This window comes from Cupressus sempervirens, chromosome 6 (assembly GCF_028749045.1).
Source record: "Cupressus sempervirens isolate cs-2001-9-10 chromosome 6, ASM2874904v1, whole genome shotgun sequence".
NCBI classification, from domain to species: Eukaryota; Viridiplantae; Streptophyta; class Pinopsida; order Cupressales; family Cupressaceae; genus Cupressus; species Cupressus sempervirens.
In genome coordinates this window covers 460,227,649-460,248,187 of record NC_143123.1, presented here as the reverse complement: position 1 = coordinate 460,248,187, position 20,539 = coordinate 460,227,649, and the positions used below count along the sequence as shown (strand labels likewise).

At 33.9% G+C, this 20,539-nt stretch overlaps 1 protein-coding gene across 1 annotated transcript in view; it reads right to left on the bottom strand.

Annotated features, from left to right (window-relative positions):
* Positions 1 to 550: 550 nt before the first annotated feature.
* The window catches only part of LOC149553055 (uncharacterized), a 62,240-nt gene continuing 42,251 nt past the window's right edge, over positions 551 to 20,539 (bottom strand). The window contains exons 2-5 of the mRNA XM_089788550.1: positions 1,267 to 1,332; positions 1,096 to 1,182; positions 922 to 987; positions 551 to 835 (exon numbers count right to left, since the gene is read on the bottom strand). Of these exons, the coding sequence (XP_089644676.1) occupies positions 830 to 835; positions 922 to 987; positions 1,096 to 1,182; positions 1,267 to 1,332 (225 nt within the window). The 3' untranslated portion in view covers positions 551 to 829. The remainder of the gene's footprint in view (positions 836 to 921; positions 988 to 1,095; positions 1,183 to 1,266; positions 1,333 to 20,539) is intronic.

Sequence of the window (20,539 nt, the reverse complement as noted above, 5' to 3'; positions counted from 1 at the left end):
AAAACTATAGCTACATGAATCATAAGAAGAGCATATATAATGTGTTTCCATGAATGAATCTCCCAAAGAGATGGATAAGCAAGCAATACTAATATAAAATTTCATGAATAAATTAAAAAATTTATTTCAAGTATCCTCATGTTTTGAAGATTAAGCATATATAAACTCTTGACATGTTTATGATGACACTAAGATTCAAGCTTAGACATTTACATAATGTAGCCAACTCAAGAATCAAATTTCAATGTTAATTGTATAACAGTAATAAGAATTCAATATTCAATGTTCTCATCCTAACAAAAACTCCAAATAAGTTACTCATAATCAAAAGCACTCATAATGTGTACAATCTAAATACAAATTAATATCATAGCCTTATTCACATGTCAAAAGATACTATCAAATCTTATTATAATGATTCCTACCCTTATTTTGGATGCAAATTACATTAAAATGAAATACATGAAATACTTAAAATGTAAATTAAAAAAATAAGATATATATTATGATAACTAATAATGTCATACATGAAAAAAATGATTTATCAAAGTTGTAAGTTTAATAATGCCAAGCATCAAATATACCTCATACATCAAATATATAATGTCATATATACATCAAATGTATGTTGAATATGTCCACTAACATAAAATCCAAGAGATATGTCCACTAATGCCTATATGTATTTCTATCCCTATATCTTCTCCTTCCTATGAGGGGAAAGAAACAAATTTCTAGAGGACTTCAGTTATTGTGTGGAGGGAAATGATGGAGATGATGGGGTCTTCCTCACACGCTCACTTGTCCTCTTGTTTAGGCTCCTCTCTAGCTAGAGCTTATACAAACAAAGTATATATGAATCAATAATTATTATACATTGAAATCAAATATATGTACACACAAAATTAATTATTTTCTTACTGCCATCAAATAGTCATTTTGTACATCCATCTCAAAGGTTCGCGGACGATCCGAAGTAACAAGGTCCTACAACAATTCAATCAATATAATCACTCGATCATACTTATAAATACCATTTAAAATTTTGATACTGACTATTATATAACAACTAAAACTATGAAAACTCTTTCATACCTTAGTCAATGGCTTTAAACTAGCCATCGTGGCAACAACTCCATGATTGATGGACTGGAGAAGCTGACAAGTCTCTGATGTCAACAACTACAAATCATATAATATAATTTACATATTTTTTATAGGATATAATATAATCAAATGAATTAAATTAACATGAAAAAAATGTACCTCTACGAAGCTCATATCATGCCTAGGCTCAAAGTCCCTTATGAATGTCAATGGTTTAGTAGAGACCTAATGCACATGGATTAAAAAAAAAAATTGTCAATCCTTCATATGATTGCTTAATAAATATATGTATTAATTTAAATGATTAAATCAATACATGCCTATCAACTCATTGACGGAATGTAAAATGGGGTCAAGGAATCTGTAGTAGGGTCATCAACACTCTTATCCTAAATTTTGAATAATGTCAAGACATGATAATTTATTAGTCATTCATTGTACATATGGAATGTGATCAAATTAGTTTATTATAATTGTAATTTACATTTATGTCAATGCCAAATGTCTCGCTCAGGAAGTCATCATTGACTAGCCCATCATTCATCGTGTTTCCAATGTGACTGTCAAATGTGTTGAGATAATGGGTGTTAGACACATTGCATAATATTGTTATATTGTATTATTTTATTTTATTATGTAATGTTGCATTTAGATGGATGCGCAACATGTAAATATTCTCATGGATATACTTGATGAGTTGTATTGTAACATTGTGATAATATTTCATGTAATTATTTAATATTGGGGGAAAAAAATAAATTTTCAATATTAAATGTCGGGTCAATGGGTTAAGTAGCACATGGTTTATGTAATACCACTTGGTGGTTTTGTGAGACTTGCTACTATATAAGAAGCCACAAGGGTAGTTGTTCGTGTAAGAAGATAGAAGGGAAAAAAGTTAAAGAGTCAAGCGGGACAAAGCTTGATAGGTTAGCCAAGGGAGTATTTGTGAAAGTTGGAAGCATGGCATGAGATGTGTGGATTCATGCTTGTTCACATGGATTGCTTGGATGTGGCTATGGCTTTGAAGGCTTCCATGCTTGTATTTCAATGGTATTTTTTGTTAAATAATATATGGTGATGGATGCTTTTGGAGGCTGATTTTTTCCCTCAATGAGAGTTTCTCAGGATATATCTTGTGTCAAAAAATTTGTGCGTATGTCGTCTATTCACTTGCATGTGGATTTTAGTTGCATATTTATTTCAGATCTATTATGGGTTATATGAAAATGGTTATATTCTTTATTACAAGTTTCCTTACAAGTGGTATCCGAGCTATGGTTTTATTATTGTAACCCTAAATTGAATCTATGAGAATGCATAAAATGATAAAATAAAAGACAAGATATATGAGTTTTTATTGCAAATCAGAGAGTTTTTGGTTTGCTGTTATGATGGGATGTTGATAGATTTTGGGCATGTGAAATTGTTGGACAATGAGGGTTTTAGGAGGAGCCTACAGAAATGACCTCTTAGGTAAAAATAGACCTCACCAGTGGATTCGAGTTGACATTTCCATATATTTTGATATAAAATATGCCCTAGTTTGGTCATGTTTAGAGGAAATGAAAGATTTTTTTATTTTCAGCCCATAATGACCGTCAAATTTAATCTTGTTGGAATTTTCGTTAAAAAAAAATTGCAATGAAAATAGTAAAAATATTGTCTTAGTAAAACGGTCATAACTTTTTCTCAAGATATCAGATTTTAGACTTCTTATTGGCATTGGAAAGCTAATTCAGAGCACTACAACTTGATGTAGGTTTGGTTCTATGCTTTTGAAATTTTGTAAGATTTTAAGAGTCTGAAAGTTAGATGTTATTTATTTTGAGCACAAATTAGGGCATAACTTGGGCATACAGAGTCAGATTTTGAACTTCGAGTAGTCAGTGGAAAGCTCTTGGAGAGCTCTACACATTAGTTTAGATTTAGTGTAGGTTTGGCATGGTTTATTTTGTGATATATTAATCTGAATAGTTTATGATATATTGACTATGGTAAAATTGTGAGTTTCTAAAATTGTATGTTTGGAGAGTTGGATTTGATGTCATCGTATACTCAATTTATATTTGAGATTGGTCTCATGATGATATCATTATTAGTATTTGGTTTGGATATGTATGATGACCTATTGGGTCTACAAGTTGTGTAGTATTGTAAGTGGTCTATACTTACAAATTGCATTTATGGCTTGGTTATGGGTTGTCTTTGCCCATTGACCTTTCATTATTGATGCATATTCATATTGGTGGCTTGGATTTGGGTTGTCTATGTCCTAAGTCATGTGATTTGCTGATTTTACTTCATCTAGAAGGGATGAGATGTTTTTATCAAGTACAATCATGGTGGAGGATTGTGGTTCACTATTTTATGTTGATAGGTTAGATACTTAGAGAGTCAGATGCTCAGTTCATGGATGTGATCATGGTTCCTTGAATTTTGGCATGACATGATTGGATATATAGGTACATCCTTGATGTTCATTGGTTTGGATTCTCAATTTGGTTATGGTGGTATATCTTCTTGATTGATTATCGTGGTTATTTAGTTTCTTTTGATGAGCTCATAATGTGCACTTTGAGTTCTTTGATGGTCTGATACCTTGATTGATTCTCATGGTTAGAGGATGGTTTTTCATCATGATGTCATGGATAGCTTAGATACACATGTTAGTGGGAGCTTGTGATAGTGATTGGGTGATAGTACAAGATTAGTTTGTGGTTTGATTTGTATCTTCTTAGTTTGGAGATCTTGGTTTCACTTGGTACTGACACTTTAGTTGTGTGAGTGTAGACCTATGGGATCTTCATGCAAGATATGGGTTTATATAATGCCATGGATGACTCGATACCATGGTTAAGTGGGAGTTTTTTGGCATTGATATAGTTATTGAGTATTTGCAGATGTTGGAGGTTTGTCTTAGATCTAGTTGTTGCAGAAGCATCTTTGACATTTGCATGGTACACTTGTTATCTTCATGGTGTGTGAAGATGGTTAGATCTTGAGGACTCATGGGGTTCTTAGTTATCTCCATGGTGTGTGGAAATGGTTTTTTTTTCATGGTGTGTGGAGATGGTTGCATCTTGAGAACTTATGGGGTTCTTGGTAAATGTGTGGTTTATGCTTTCATTTGGCATGTTATCCTTGGAGTTAGGATGGTTTTATTTGTATATCATGGTATACTCTTGATACACATTTAGAGTTTTGACATGTTATAGTATGTTCATATGGAGCATGTTATCTTTTTGGTTGAGATGGTTTAAATCATGTTGTCATGTTTATGTTCCTAAGGCCATGGTTGGAACTTTGACATTGATCTTGGTTTAGCTTCTTGGTATTGAGTAAATTTATCATAAGTTGGATACTTCATGATATTTTTATGTTGCATTTGGAGTTGGCATGGATTGATTGGTTATAGGTGCTCTTGGATACTTAGAGATGGTGGTGATGTTGATTTCTCTTGGATTAGAGAAGTATTTGTTAGGATAGTTGATGGTTTCAGTAGGAAGTCCAAGGGGCATTCACCTTATATGGACTTGAGAGGAGATTGATCCTAGATGAGTCTTGGTTGGAGACTTTGATATCTTGATGAGCATTCTCATTCTCCACTCTTGGTCTATTTAGCAGTTTGCTACTTGAGAGGTATAGCCCATTATTTCTCTTAAGTGCATTATATTTATGCTTTTCTTTCATGGATATGGATCTTGAGCTATGGTACATGATTTAATTTTGGAGGGTTCATTTGAGAGATGGTTTAGCATTGGTTATCTCCATTTGCATATGTTTTTGTTATGGGCATATTCCTTGGATTAGAAATGGTTATTCCTTGGTTTAGGAATGGTTTATGAGTTTGATCTTCTTGTGAGAGGCTTACATCCATGATTAGTTATATGGTATGGTTTGGTTGTTGTTGAGGCTTCTTGTTGGAGTTTTTTTGGAGGAGATCATACTTGCACAATTTACATCTACAGGCTTGTGTAGAAGGACATGATACAAGTTATGATTTGCATGGTTTCTCTTTGGTCTCGGTTATCTTTCTAGATGTTCAATTTTTTTTACATTGGATTTGAGATTGGTTAGAGATTGTGATCATTGGTTTGTGCTCATGTATGTCATGTGAGGGATGACATGGTTATTCCTTAATCTCTTTCCTATGTTGGTTGTGAAGAACTTGGGAGACTATTGGAGATTTTTTATGAGAGTTGTTCTTGTAGGTTATTGGTTTATGTATTGTGGATGTCCTTGAGACTGCATGGATGCAATTCTTTAAGATGTTGTGAGTGAATTGGTTATAGATTTGACATTATTTTTTGCAATGGAAGCTTCTTGGTATATGTGTGGCAGGTATTTCTCTTGAAGCTTGTGATTGCAGGTTATAGATTGGATATGTTGATGATCTGATATTTATTTGGTATACCTTTGGAGGTAGAAAGAGTTAGATGGGTTTGACACTTGTTGTGGGTGCTATTTCAACTATGGATGTTTTGACAACTATGGATACATGTGATTACCTTTGGATCAAGTTTTTGTGCTTGGCATTTCAGTTGGTATAGGATTTTATGATATTCTAATGTGGTAGGTTGGGTGGCTTTTTCTTTGGATGGCTTCTATGTATGTCCAGTGGCAATGGCATAATAGGAGGTGAGGACATTCATGTTTGAGATGCTAAATACTTTGATTTTGTTGCAGCTACCAGGGTCTACTTTGATCCATAATGGTGGATGTGCTGAGAGGGATTGTTCCCTTGTTCATTTATGTGGCTACAGATTAACCCTATGTAATGTATACAACAAGTGGGAGATTGTTGAGATAATAGGTGTTGCACACATTGCATAATATTGTTATATTGTATTATTTTATTTTATTGTGTAATGTTGCATCTAGATGGACGTGCAACATGTAAAGATTCCTATGGGATATACTTGATGAGTTGTATTGTAACATTGTGATAATATTTCATGTAATTATTTAATATTGGGAAAAAGAATTAAATTTTCAATATTAAATGTCAAGTCAATGGGTTAGGTAGCACATGGTTTATGTAATACCACTTGGTAATTTTTTGGGACTTGCTACTATATAAGCAACCACAAGGTTAGTTGTTGGTGTGAGAAGATAGAAGGAAAAAAGGTAAGAGTCAAGTAGGAAAAGGCTTGACAGGTTAGCCAAGGGAGCATTTGTAAAGGTTGGAAGCATGGCATGGGAAGCGTGGATTTATGCTTGTTCACATGGATTGCCTAGATGTGGCTATAGTTTTGAAGGCTTCCATGGTTGTATTACAATGGTATTTTTTGCTAAATAATACATGGGGATTGATGCTTTTGGAGTCTAAGTTTTTCCCTCAATGAGGGTTTCTCAGGGTATATCTTGTGTCACAATTTTTTTGGGTATGTTGTATATTCTCTTGCATGTGGATTTAAGTTGCATATTTATTCAAATCTATTATGGGTTATATGGAAATGGTTATATTCTTTATTGCAATTTTTCTTACAAAACGTCCATAAGGATCCACATGATGTGCATATGTGACCATGATGCAAAGAAGGCTCCTCATCAACTAACAGACTGGCACAATGAATGAGGGTCTATGTCAAAGCATTGATAGTCCATAGAATATTAGTCTCTACATGTTCTTTCACAACCAAAGGAATAATGACATGCTCACCCTGTGCCTTGACAACAGGTTCCCTAACTACATTAGGGTTATGATGCTCTCTCGATCTCTCAAATGATGATCCCTCACCTCTACCCTAAGAATCTAACATGTCAAAATCATTGGGAATCTCCCTAAGGACAAATTCATAATACAATTTTCTTAAGAAATATATTATAACTTCATGATTATTGTAGGGAGGGGCATCAAAGACCATCCACCATCTATTCCAAAATTTATTTCTAATATCATCATGGATGCACTAGTGGATGGGTAAGCTTTTAGTTGTAGTTTTGATAGTTTCTTGTTCTCCTAGCTTTTTAAATAATGCGCATATGTTACCTTTTGTTATGTCTTTTTTTTTACATCTTCATAGGATAATTTGTTTGCATAATATCTTTTTCTTCTTCTCTCTTAACATTCCAAATATCCAACTGACCACTAACAGAAGCTACTGGCTCATAAGGGACTCAAGGGAGGATGTGTAATGCCCTACCCAAAGATCCTTGGAACAAGGATTCAATACAAGCCAAGATTTTTTTTATTTTTACAAGAATGAATGCACATCATGACAACATCATACAAGGATCCCAAAGATCACAATGGAAGACTTCACCATAATCTTTGTAACCAATGAATATTCGAACACCACTACCAAACTAACACACACAAACAAAAACCAACAATGACCATGCACTTGATGAGGGAATAGTCAACAGTTAAAACACATTAAGAACAGTCATCATGAACCAAAACAAAAATTCCAAATGGGGAATTGTCAATTCCAACAATAAAGTATTAAAAAGTGCACATTTCAACAATAAGTGAAATGTGACAACTGTCACAAAGAGAGCGATAGATAAAATTTGATGACTATTCCAAGAGAAAAATATTGAAAACAAATGCTAGCCCAACAACATGAGGAAAATACCTCCAGCCAAATAAAATAAGGCATCAAACAAATCACATTAAATGTGATGACTGAGAACAATCATAGTAGAGGGGTAAATCACCACACAATGCTAAGGATTACATCATCCCAGCAATGTTAGAGAACACACTCACTCACATTAAGTAGTATTCCATCAATAACCTCATGCATATGCAAGCAACAATAATTTCCATGTAATGCAACATTTAGATATCCATCAATTTAATACAGTTTCCATTAACTTATGAAGCAATTAAATTAGGGACTTAAAGTCATTAACCCACAGATATAATGCAAAACCTACTACCTTGCAATGATTTACAATAAACACTCATTTTTCAATGAAGGGAACCATTTCATTATTAAAATGAAAAAATACAGAATCACAAATAAGATTCATTTATTTACTTACAAGTAGGATAAAATAGGGAAAACAATGCACCTTACTCCACAAGGAGAAACAAAAAGAGGCACACAAAGCCAACACATGGAAACCAATCAATGGCTCCATCCAATAGGGTCACACATGCAACCAACCAAACAAGGCACATTGTTTCCATCTTCAAAATTAGGAAGACTCGCTTCCTTCTCCTCACACTACTCTAATTGCATCTACTAGACAAGCAAGTCCATCACAAGTAGATACCAAAGCAACAAAGTTCACGAGTTCTCACCAAGACACTCACACTCAACCAATGCAGCAATCACCATAAGGCAACATATACATAGAGATCCCAATGTTTGAACATGGGCTCTGATACCAAATATAATGCCCCACCTAGAGATCCTTGGAAAAAGGATTCAATACAAGGCAAGATTTTTTTTGTTTTTACAAGTATGAGTACACATCATGACAACATCATACAAGGATCCCAAAAATCACAACGGAAGACTTCACCACAATCCTAGCAACCAACAAATCTTCAAACACCACTACCAAACTGACACGTGCAAACAAAAGCCAACAACGACCAAGTACATGATGAGGGCTCAAATAAATGACCACTCATCAACAAAACACCAAGTTGGGGTAAAATGTAGAATCTTGAAATTTGGCAAATTCTAAAATCTTGAAGCCCTAAAATCTGGTTAAGTTTGAATTTATAAAGCCCTGAAATTTCCTAAAATCTTTATCTTATCGCAGAGAGGTCCAAAAACTATCTCAGAAGATTCATTGCATATATTAAAATATATCTTAAGTATAAGGAATTAACTTATACTTAAACAATATATTTGAAACCCCAATAAGGTGTCTAAAACCAACTTCCAAAACTTCCTCAGCCAAGCCTAACTGCTCCTTGTTTCTTGCGCGAGAAAGTCCACTAGTCTTGAGTTTCATGCAAGATTTTGCATCACTGCGCATGAGACCTTGCATCACTGAGTGTGAGAAAGTACATTTCTCCATGGGAGGATATGCATCACTTCACGTGAGGATTTGCACCAAACTGCACAAGCCTTTGCTTCCCTATTCAAGAAAGTGCATTCTCGCATGAGGAAGTACATTCTCATGTGAGAAAACACATCAGCATGACAACAGAGCAAGAATAAAAAGCATAAAAATATGAAAACCTCCACACTAGGGAGTATCAAATCCACATAAATCAAGGAATGAACACTCCAGTGCATAACATCAAGAAAGAAGAACATCTATCCATCCAAACCATAGTAGTAAATAACATACTAAATGCAACATCACAGTGAATAGAAGTAGCATCGCAATATATAGAAATAACATCACAATAACTAAAAAACCAAACTAAGTTCGTGGTTTCTCCCAACTATCAATAGCATCATAAGACCATTATGGATCCTAGCCATCCCCCACGCGTAATATCCCAAGCCATTGGTTAGATCATCGATACTATCATAATAGGAATGCCACTACTAAAACATGCTGCAATATAAGCATAAGGAAATTTAACTTGCTAGTAGTAAAGCATAAGATAATCCTACTAGTAGATAACATCACCTATCACATGCTAATCATCATAATAAGGCAATCTAACATGCTAACCAATAAGCAATAGATAATCCAATACAACAATTCACATCATCTAGTCATATGCTAAACATCATAATATGGGAATGCATAAAATAAACTAACATCATCTAAACATGATGTACAAACATTTCAGTGAAAACATAAATCACAAGAAAACATACTCCAAGACCTAAAGCATCAAGTGAAAACATCTAGCAATGGTCGCACTAGGATAAAAGACCGTCTTTGTACACTGGTCCCTAGTAGTGGTAAAGGTAGCTATGCCTCCCAACCACATGGCACCATAGGTCCACATCCACCATGCTGATGGAGATAATGATCCAACCAAAAACACATGCAAAACCAACATCTATAGCTAACACACACACCAAGCAGTATGATGACTGAAACCAAGACATAGATAATGCAAGACGTATAGGTCCTGGTGAGACACTCAATAGGCTACTAAGTAGGGGTTGACATCATGGAGAGTCAATTGGCATTGACAAGCCCAAACTCAGATCATGTGTCCTCAAACTTAAACGAGTGCTCATACATTGTGTCCTTAAACTTAATTAGGTGCTCACACATTTTATTATCTTAAGCTTTATTATCACTCACACATTTTATTTAATTATCACTTACTTAAAACTTCCTTTTCCAACCCTATGGGCACAATGATCACCAGGATATAGGATAGAAAATCCCTCCATATGCTACCCTACCTTACCTATGCTCATCCAACAATGAGTGCCCATAGGCATGCAAATTCCCAACCCAACCCCAATGATCATAACTTTCGAAAGTAACATGAAAGATCAAAACTTGCAAGTCACTGGACAAGTATATGTACATGTACTTGTGTGTGGCACACCACCATCACAAAGATCATAAAACAAGAATTGGATGAGAACACAATGCAAAAGATCACTTAACTGAAAACAACTTAGGAGGATAGATTCTACACAAATCCCAAGAACCAAGAAAATCATACATCATGAAATCACTCAACTAGCCTCAATCTAGGAGTATGGATTCTATATGAATATCAATGATGTAACAAGACCAAACATCATGAACTCACTCAACCAGCTTCAATCCAGGAGTATGGATTCTACACGAATCCTAGTGTCCATGAACCAATAACAAAGGTCCAAGAGAAACCATAAAAATAGGTATAAAAATCACTCAACTAAACACAAGTCAGGAATATGGATGCAACACACATCCCAAAGAAAACACAAAAGTGCAAAAAAGGTTTGACTAATATCCAGATAGATAATTCAGGTCCACAACCCAACTTGTGCCAAGAAAACCCAAGAAAAAAGGGTAACACACAAAATGAGGTAAAAACCCCCAAATTTTAGAAAATTTCAAAATTAGAACCCATTTGGCCTTTGGGTACAAAAATCCTAAAAATCCAAAACTAATTAAGTTCAGACACTATATGCAAAAATGACCAGCATAATGGCACAAAACCCCAAACCCTCATCTCAAAAAATAAGGAAATGCTCATACTTGACCAACCAGGTAGAACCAGCAAATAGAAACAGAGGAGAAAACTAGTTCTCAACCTCTTAACAAATCGACTACCAAAAATAGAAGTAGAAATAGAGCTGAAATAATAAAATGGGAGAGCCCTACCCCGTAGCCAAAAGGGAAAAATGGAAATATGAACTAGAAAATAAAATGCTTGTAGAAGTTGCTAAAAATTACAACAATCCAAGGCCTCCACAAGATGGACCCAATGGGCTCAACCTTGTGATGATCCCACGCCCGTAGCTCCCACAACAAACAAAACAGTATATCCTCATGAAGAGAATTTTGGGTTTTACTCTCCAACTTTCTAATTCAAAAGTGAGAAGTGAGGAATTAAATTCCCTTTTGGATACTTATTCACTTTTTGAGTGAATAATCGATTAGGGCAAATGATCAGCCAACCTAGTTAAACCCCAAATTGACCCAAATGAAAACAAGTTATTCTTATAAATAGGAATTTATCTATAACAAAGCTGCCAAAAATTAAAATAGATCAATTAAAAAGCTTGAAAACCCAAAAACACATAAATTTTCTTAACAACTTTTGCGACAATGTGAACCTCTAAATGCATAGACACACTCACTGGTCTAATCACATAATGCAAATGAATTTGGATTTAATAATCACCGATAGATTTTAATTAAATAATTAAAATAAGGATACGTTGACCATACAAAGATGACATTGGTAAAATATGAATAGTTGAATCACTAATTCCATGTGCCACTGCCAGAGATATAAATCATGCACACTACACAACACAATCAAGTGCAATTACATATAATAACATAGTCAAAGCAATAAATGCATTAAATACCTAAATTAACCATTTATATGATTATACTGAAATAATCTATTTACATCACTCATGTTCACATAAAGCATAACCATGCAGGAATGAAGTAAATAACCATAGCATTAAATCCATCACCTAACTTAATCAAATATATGTCCAAATACCAGGTAACCAAATGTTATCATAAAACACACTATCATCTCAAAATGGCATCATCATGCAATATGATCAACTGAACAACATAGTAGTCTAACATTTATGATACTGAAATCAAGGTATAACGTTTGACCCTCAGGTCCTCTCAAAAGTAAAAGATAACATAAGTAGATATCTGCAGCAAATAACCAATGAACCCAACATGTACAATCCATTTCTAATTATTTAAGCATTTAATAATGGTTGTTTAGACAATATTAAAAAGGCACTTAAAACACATAAGTGAACACAGTCATAAACATGACTAACCACTACTACAGGAACCTAGTCCAGTGTAGCATGGTAATAGTACATAATGCAATCTCTGCACACATCTCAAGGTAATCATGAAACAACCTCATGATACCACATCAATCTTGGTAACCACTGACACAAACCTTAGTGAACCAAAAATCATATCATAATCTCATAAATCATTCAAAGCATAATCAAAGAAATTGATATAGAAACATAAATCCAATCACCTCAGTGGTGTAGACTAGTGATGGTCACAATCATGATCCCTTCTCAAAGAGAGATCAATAAAGTTGCATCCATTAGGATGACTTACAAAATTCAAATAGGAGAGGCACTATAGGATGTTAATTGTGCTCTCATAGGATTAGTTTTTCTGTAAGCTTTTAACCTACCAATGATCACTTCTAATTCAGTTTTCTTCTCTTTCTATTTTATTCATTATATTGTCTAGGGTGCCAAGAGGAATTCTCTCAATCAATGGAGGTTGTGAAGGTTCTTGCTCTTCCTCATGAGGATTTTTATTTTGATCTTGTGGAGGATTTTCATTTTGATCTCTTTTTATTTTGATTTTGTGGAGGATTTTGTTGATTAGGCTGGCGATTCGGTGGTTGATTATTTGCATGTCCTAATATATCATCTTAAAATGGAAACACTTCTATCTTAAGAGAATTTAGCCCTCTGAGTAAGTGGTTTGGGGTCATGTCAATTACCTTGAATGGTTCTTTTCATGGATCTAGCTGTTTTCCCCCTATTATGCTTCTCTCTTTCTATTTCTAGCCTATTTTTGATAAACTACTCTATGAAATTGAGGACTTTGGCCCTTCAGTCAAGGACGGCCTTCTGGGTCAAGGTTCACCTCAACCCTAACATAAGGCAGGGTTGACCTTGTCCCTAACCCCAGGTCTCATTTTCAATTTTTGGGGGTTTCAAGATCTTGGGCTTTAGAAAATTTCTTTTACCACTTCTGAGTTGGTTGTTTCGAGTTTCAGAATGGTAGACTCTTAAATTACATTTAATCTAGGTCTATTCGTAGGGGTTAAGGTTAAATGGAATTTAATGCTCCTATGTCATCCTTCTCTAGGAGTTTTTGCCCTAGATCTCTATATAAGGAAGCCTTCTTCCCTCATTTTGACATCTATCTATTATCCACTTTTTCTACATCTACAATCTATGCCCGAACAATTATTGTCTATGAGCGATTGTCTACTTTTCACGATCAATCGAAAATTCTATTATTCAAGCATTTAATTTCTCCGTTGAAGATCAAGGATTGAAGCATTCAAGCCTTTGAAGGGATTTGGTTCAAGCATTCAAGATTCATCATTTAAACTCTAGATCTAGCCATCATGGCAGTGTGATCTTCCTTCAAGATCCTTTGTTCATCTTCAAGATCTAGTCATACTTCTTTCATGTGGATTCTAAGCATACAATCATGGAGGTTTTAATTTACATTTTTTAATGTTATGTTCAAGCTTTCATATCAATATACTTGTTTACATTTCAAATACAATTGCATATCTATTAAGTATCATAGCTTCATTGTTAGATTTACTTTTACTACTTGTTAGCATTCTCTATTTCAATTCAATTATTAAGGTTGATTCCAAACCGAAGTTTGATTGAGGAAAATCCCTCATCCAAATAAAACAACCATTTTTCTTGTAGATACAGGTGTGAAACAGAAAATTGAAGAGTACATTCATATACTCTTTTTGTCGAACTTGTGAGATCCATGAATAGAAATTTTGTCAGAGCAGTGCAGGTCAAGGTTGACTTTTTGGGGTATAATTGTGTCCTAAGGTAAGATTGTGCCCCACCATCAGGGTCAAGGTTGACCTCCCTTCAAAAGGACAAAAGATTTATTGGTTTTCTCCATTTCGACATTTCTAGTCTAGAACAGGTTGCATATTTTCTAGAAACTACATACAAACATTAAAAAATAATACTTTCCAAATTCAAGGTGAGTTTTTTTCTTTTATCTACTTTAGGATTTTGGCACATACTCCCTGATAATAGAAAGATCATATAACCTCCTTTCTCCCTAGTTTCCATCACTTGATCCATTTTTGCATTGATCACTCTCTTGTGTTTAATCAATTTGGATCATTCCTTTTAGAAATTAAGGTTAACAAAGGAAGCCTTATTTTTTTTCTATTCATTTTGGTGAACTTGCAATATACAACTCTTTCTTTTTGGTGTTAGATTTGCATCTTGTGTTAGATCTTGCATACTATGTATTCCATAAAATACAAAAACCTTTCTTACATTTTGTTTACTATGAATATTAAGAAGATGATTTGGTGTGTGGTTATGTTTCTTATTACCCTTCTTTTAGCTTCTCTTTACCATAATTATGAGGTTTATGAGAGTATCATTCATTTTATTATGTTTATGATCTTTCATTTTATTCTCACTTGTGCTTTTGTGAATTTAACTAATACTAGTCTTTCTACACTTACAACTTTCATTAAAGATTCATGTGGTAGACTTATTGTTCTTTTGGATTACATGAAGGATTTGGTAGATGATACACCATCTCCTAATCTTCCTAATCTGAATCCTATTATTGTTAATTTGATGCCTAATTCTCCATCTATTAATCCTTGTTCTTCTTATGATGGTATTCAAGCTATAGTTCAGGATATAGATGTGTAAGACTTCTTTGATTTACCTTCTCCTTTGATTCGTGATGATATTAAGGGAAAGAGTAAAGAAATTTATTCCAAACCTATTATTCCATCTTATACAACTTTTTTCTCATGAGCATGATAAACAATCATCTCTTGTAGAAGATTTACATGATATGTACACTACAGGATATATGATGATATCTAAACAAGGTTATAAAGGTTTAGGGCTTGAAGTTAATGAACATGGTATTAATTATCACATTCATATACCCTCTAAACCAGATTTTTATGGTGTTGGTTGTTTGAAATCTCAAGTTAAGGAAGGTGATGTCAATCATCGTCCCCCTCTTCATAAACCTCTCCCTACACCTACCTTGGATAACTTTGATATTCATTAAGAGGTCGCTAAACAGGTATATGTCGAATTAATGAATTCCAAAAAAGAAATCTTTAAACCTATACCAAAAGATACTTTATCCAAGTACAAATATCCTTTTCATTATCATAATACACGCTTACTTGTTGATTGTAGACATTTTCAATTGTATGTCTGTGAATGAGCTTCTTTAGGAATTATATCTCATTCTCTTGTAGTTTTATAATTCCTTCATAATTTTGATATAGGGGATTCCCCTCCTTCTAATATAATATAGAGTTCTTCTCCTCTTGTCTCTGCATTGGGGGACAAGAGGTGTATTTTTATCCAGTCTCCTAGGATCCATTAGGTCTTTTATTGGGCTTAATTGGTATTCTTTCTTCCTATTTTTTTCTATAATTTTGTATTATGCTCAATTCATGATATCTTTTCTATGACATTTGTTTTGAAAAGTTATCCCTTTGTCTTCCTCCCTAGGGGCAAGGTTTTCCTTCTTTCTCTTTGCCTAGGGGATGACTTTCCTTAGCTTAGTGGAACTTATTTATATTGCAATATTATTTCTTCATATTGATAGATGTTTTGATTATGGATAACTTTTTATAAGAGGTTTTTTTCCTAGGTCATCACCTCTTCTCTATGTTGAAAAGTATGTTCTTTATAAACTCTTACCCTTTCTTTGGTGTTAGATTTGTTTTCCTCATTCCAAAGATTCCTTTCTCTCTTTCTTGGAAGAGGTTTGATGATTGAAAATTTGTTTCTATTTATCTTTGAAAGATGGTATTTTATCTAAATGCACTCCTCTATGGTGGGGGTCTTGTTGATAAGATATCTTTCTTTGAGGATCCTTTTTCCATAAGTGACATATCCTTTTCATGATTATCTATGCTCTTGGATGTAGGGGTTAAAAATCCTTGCTAAGAATATGGTATACATTGTTGCTAAATAGGATATCTCCTTGCCTTGTGAAGTAGGTATCCTCTTCCTCTTCCTTATCATGTCTAGTAGATAGCCATAATAAGGAGGGGGGCATATATAGGATCTCCCTTGTACTATAATTTTTTGTTTTGTATGCTACATCTTTGAAGGTAACATACATACGTTGCTAAATCCTAAAGAGACATATATATATATATGCTAAATCTTGGAACATAACACACATAAGTTGCTAAATCCTAAATAGACACACATTATTAAATCCTCTAAGGGTAATGCACATAATTTTCTAAATCCTGAAGAGATATGAACATTTTTCAATATGCTAAATCTTTCAAAGGCAATGAACATAAGTTACTAAATCCTAAGAACACACACATTTTATATTCATAGTGATATGAGAAGGTGGATCTATGAATATTCCAGAAGTCATTAGAAGATGCATTTACAATTGCAAGCATAGTTTTTGGGTGAACTATCAGGATTGGCCACTTGTTTGGCTCTTCCTTTCTTTTGGTGATTCATGGTAAGGTGGGCATCTTATTGGGTGAGGTAATCACTTCTTCTTTTCTTTATTTTTCTCTTTTATGCTAGTAGGACTAGATCATGAAGCTATGTTACGTATACTATTTCTCTTCTCTTTCTTATGTAATCATTTATGTTTTTATGATAGCTTTCCAAATATTATATTAGTGTGAGAAATATTTCTTAGCAAGGTTTCTTGTGCTAGTTGATTTGGGTTGGTTTGTACTAACCCTTTTATGTTGTTCTTTGGTTTTCTTTTTGTACTCATGCATGCATGTTGAATTAGAATCCTTAGCCTAGAGGCTTATGTCCTTACTTAAGTGTTATTTTATCTCATTATGAATCCACTTGAATCTCTTCTTTCTTCTCCTTTACCAAGAGTTTGCATCGAGTCCATACTCTTGCTAAAGTGGGGGCTTAATGTATCATCTTAAAATGGAATCACTTCCATGTTAAGAGTATTTAACCCTCTGATTAAGTGGTCTAGGGTCATGTCAAGCACTTTTAATGGGTCTTTGCATGGACCTGGTAGTTTTTACCCTGTTCTGCTTCTCTCTTTCTATTTCTGCCTATTTTTGATAAATTACTCTATGAAACTGAGGACTTTGGCCTCTAGGTCAAGGATGATCTTCTAGGTCAAGGTTGACCTCAAACCTGACCTAGGTCAAGGAATATCTCAACCTTAACCTAAGGTAGGGTCAACCTCATCCCTGACCCAAGGTCTCATTTTCAATTTTTGGGAGTTTTGAGATCTCAGGCTTCAGAAAGTTTCTTTTCCCGCTTCCAAGTTGGTTGTTTCTGGTTTTGGAATGGTAAACTCTTAAATTAAATTTAATCTAGGTCTATTCCTAGGGTTTAAGGTTATATTGAATTTAATGCTCCTATGTCAACATTCTCTAGGAATTTTTGCCCTAGATCTTTATATAAAGAAACCTTCTTCCCGCATTTTGACATCTATCTATTATCCACTTTATCTATATCTATAATCTATGCACGAATGATTACTATCTATGAGTGACTACCTTCTTTTCAAGATCAAGCAAGAATTATATCATTCAAGCATTCAAGTTCTCCATTGAAGATCAAGGATTGAAGCATTCAAGCCTTTGAAGGGATTTGGTTCAAGCATTCAAGATTCATCATTTAAACCCTAGATCTAGCCATCATTGTGGTGTGATCTTCCTTCAAGATCCTTTGTTCATCTTTAAGATCTATTCATACTTCTTTCAAGGTGGATTATAAGAATAAAATCATGGAGGTTTTAATTTACATTTGTTAATGTTATGTTCAAGCTTTCATATCAATATACTTATTTACGTTTCAAATAAAATTGCATATCTATTGTGTATTATAGCTTCATTATTAGATTTACTTCTACTACTTGCTAGCATTCTCTATTTCAATTCAATTATTAAGGTTGATTCCAAATCAAGGTTTGACTAAGGAAAACCCCTCATCTAAACAACAAAACATTTTTCTTGTAGATATAGGTGTGGAACAATGATTTGAAGAGTGAATTCATAAACCCTTTTCATTGAACTCGTGAGATCCACGAACAAAAATTTTGTTGGAGTAGTGTAGGTCAAGGTCAAATTTTTAGGGTATAATTGTGCCCTGGGGTAAGATTGTGCCTTGCCATCAGGGTCAAGGTCAACCTCCCTTCAATGGGACAAAAGATTTATGGTTTTTCCCAGTTTTGACATTTCTAGTCTAGAATAAGTTATAGATTTTCCAGAAACAACATACAAACATCAAAAAATAGCGCTTTCTAGATTCAAGGTGAGTATTTTACTTTTATCTATTTTAGGATTTTGGCACATACCCCCCCATAGTAGAATTATCATATAACCTCCTTTCTCCCTAATTTCCATCACTTGATTTATTTCTGCATTGATCACTCTCTTGTGCTTAATCAATTTGGATCATTCCTTTTGGAAATTAGGGTTAACAAAGGAAACCTTATTTTCTTTCTATTCACCTAATAAGAAACCAATTATATTTTTTAAATTAAAAAAAAAATTGAAGAAAAACTTTTAAAAATATATACAAAATAATGCAAAAACAAGGTTAGCAAACATACTTGATGAACTCGATCTTGATCTCTTACGATGAGGATGCATTTTGAGGAGGAGAGTGAGCAAATATTTTACCTTATACAAAAGGTGTGCACACTATTGGGGGAAAATAAGGCAACCAACAAAAGAAAATCAAACAATGGAATGGGTTGTGGGTTGCAGTCCATAAATAGTTTTTCCAATAGTGCATGCACGCTATTAGAAATTTTCAAAAATACAGATGTGCGTCATCTTTTTGGCACCACAACTTGGTGCATTCTCCCTGTAAGGAACACTATGGTATGATGGATGTGAGGTAGGAAATGAAGCATGTAGAACACTCATATGTAGAGAGGGGATAGGAAGATGTGTAATAGGATGATTGAATGGTTGAATAGAAGTAGATACAATAGGAGGAACATATATATAAATACTAGTTATAGGTATGGAAATAGGAAAGGAGGGCTCAACACTAGACATAGGTGGAACCATTCCTATTTTAGATTGTCTTGAGCTAAAGACTTAAGATGTGAATAGACAAGGTGAGTAAGACCATGTAAAAGATTAACATGGATCACTTTCTTATGAGCATCAAATATAGAAATAGTATCAGTATTTTGATTCTCTTAATTAAGCCAATCATACATCTTGTCAATATCAATAGCAAGATTATAAACTTGTTCAGGAGGAACTCTAAATCCTCATCTTCATCATGAGATGAATGGGAAGAATCATTTTCCATGAAAGGATTAGGGTCATGGGATACCATATGGTCACTAAGGTTCCTAAAGAGAGGAGAAGAATATTCCTAATAAAAGGATGCCATGAGTTTATGTCTTCTCCTAATGGTAATGTTATAGTTAGGGCTTAAGGTAATGAAGCTCATATACAAGGCAAGTAAAGAGAGAGATCACATGAAGAAAATACAACCTTAAGGAATGAACTAAGTCAAAAAGCATACAATATAACGTAATGAAAGTAAAAATATGCAAAGAGATATCACAAGAGATGTATTAAAAAAGATAACACAATCCAACTCCAAAATCAAAGAGGAAATATCACTAATTGGATTAACTAAAAATATGTAAGGTGAACACAAAATAGAATACAATAATCTAATTCCAATAAGAAAGGGGCACAATGTCGGATTCACCAAAGATTTGTAGGGGGAAATGTGAAGTAAGGAAATAAACCTAAGTTCATCACATAACCAAACACCTTAAAGGGGAATTAAAAAGTTTGACACTTTCAATTCCAATTCTAAGGTAATTATATCTAAGATTAGTGCCAACCAAGTGATAAAGGAGCACTAATACAAGAAAATGTCTAATGACTATAGAATTAGAGAAAGAATGCAAGACGCTTAAAACCCTTGCATAGCAAGAGATATGAAATACAATTAAAATAATATTTTTAGAAATTAAATGTACTTAAATGAAGAAAGAAAATTGAGTGACCCCCCTTCAAAATGAAGAGGAATATTGGATATGATTTTCTAAAGTATGTGCAACTCCAATTAATGAATAGTCAGAGCCACAAATCTGAAACTCTAAGATCTCT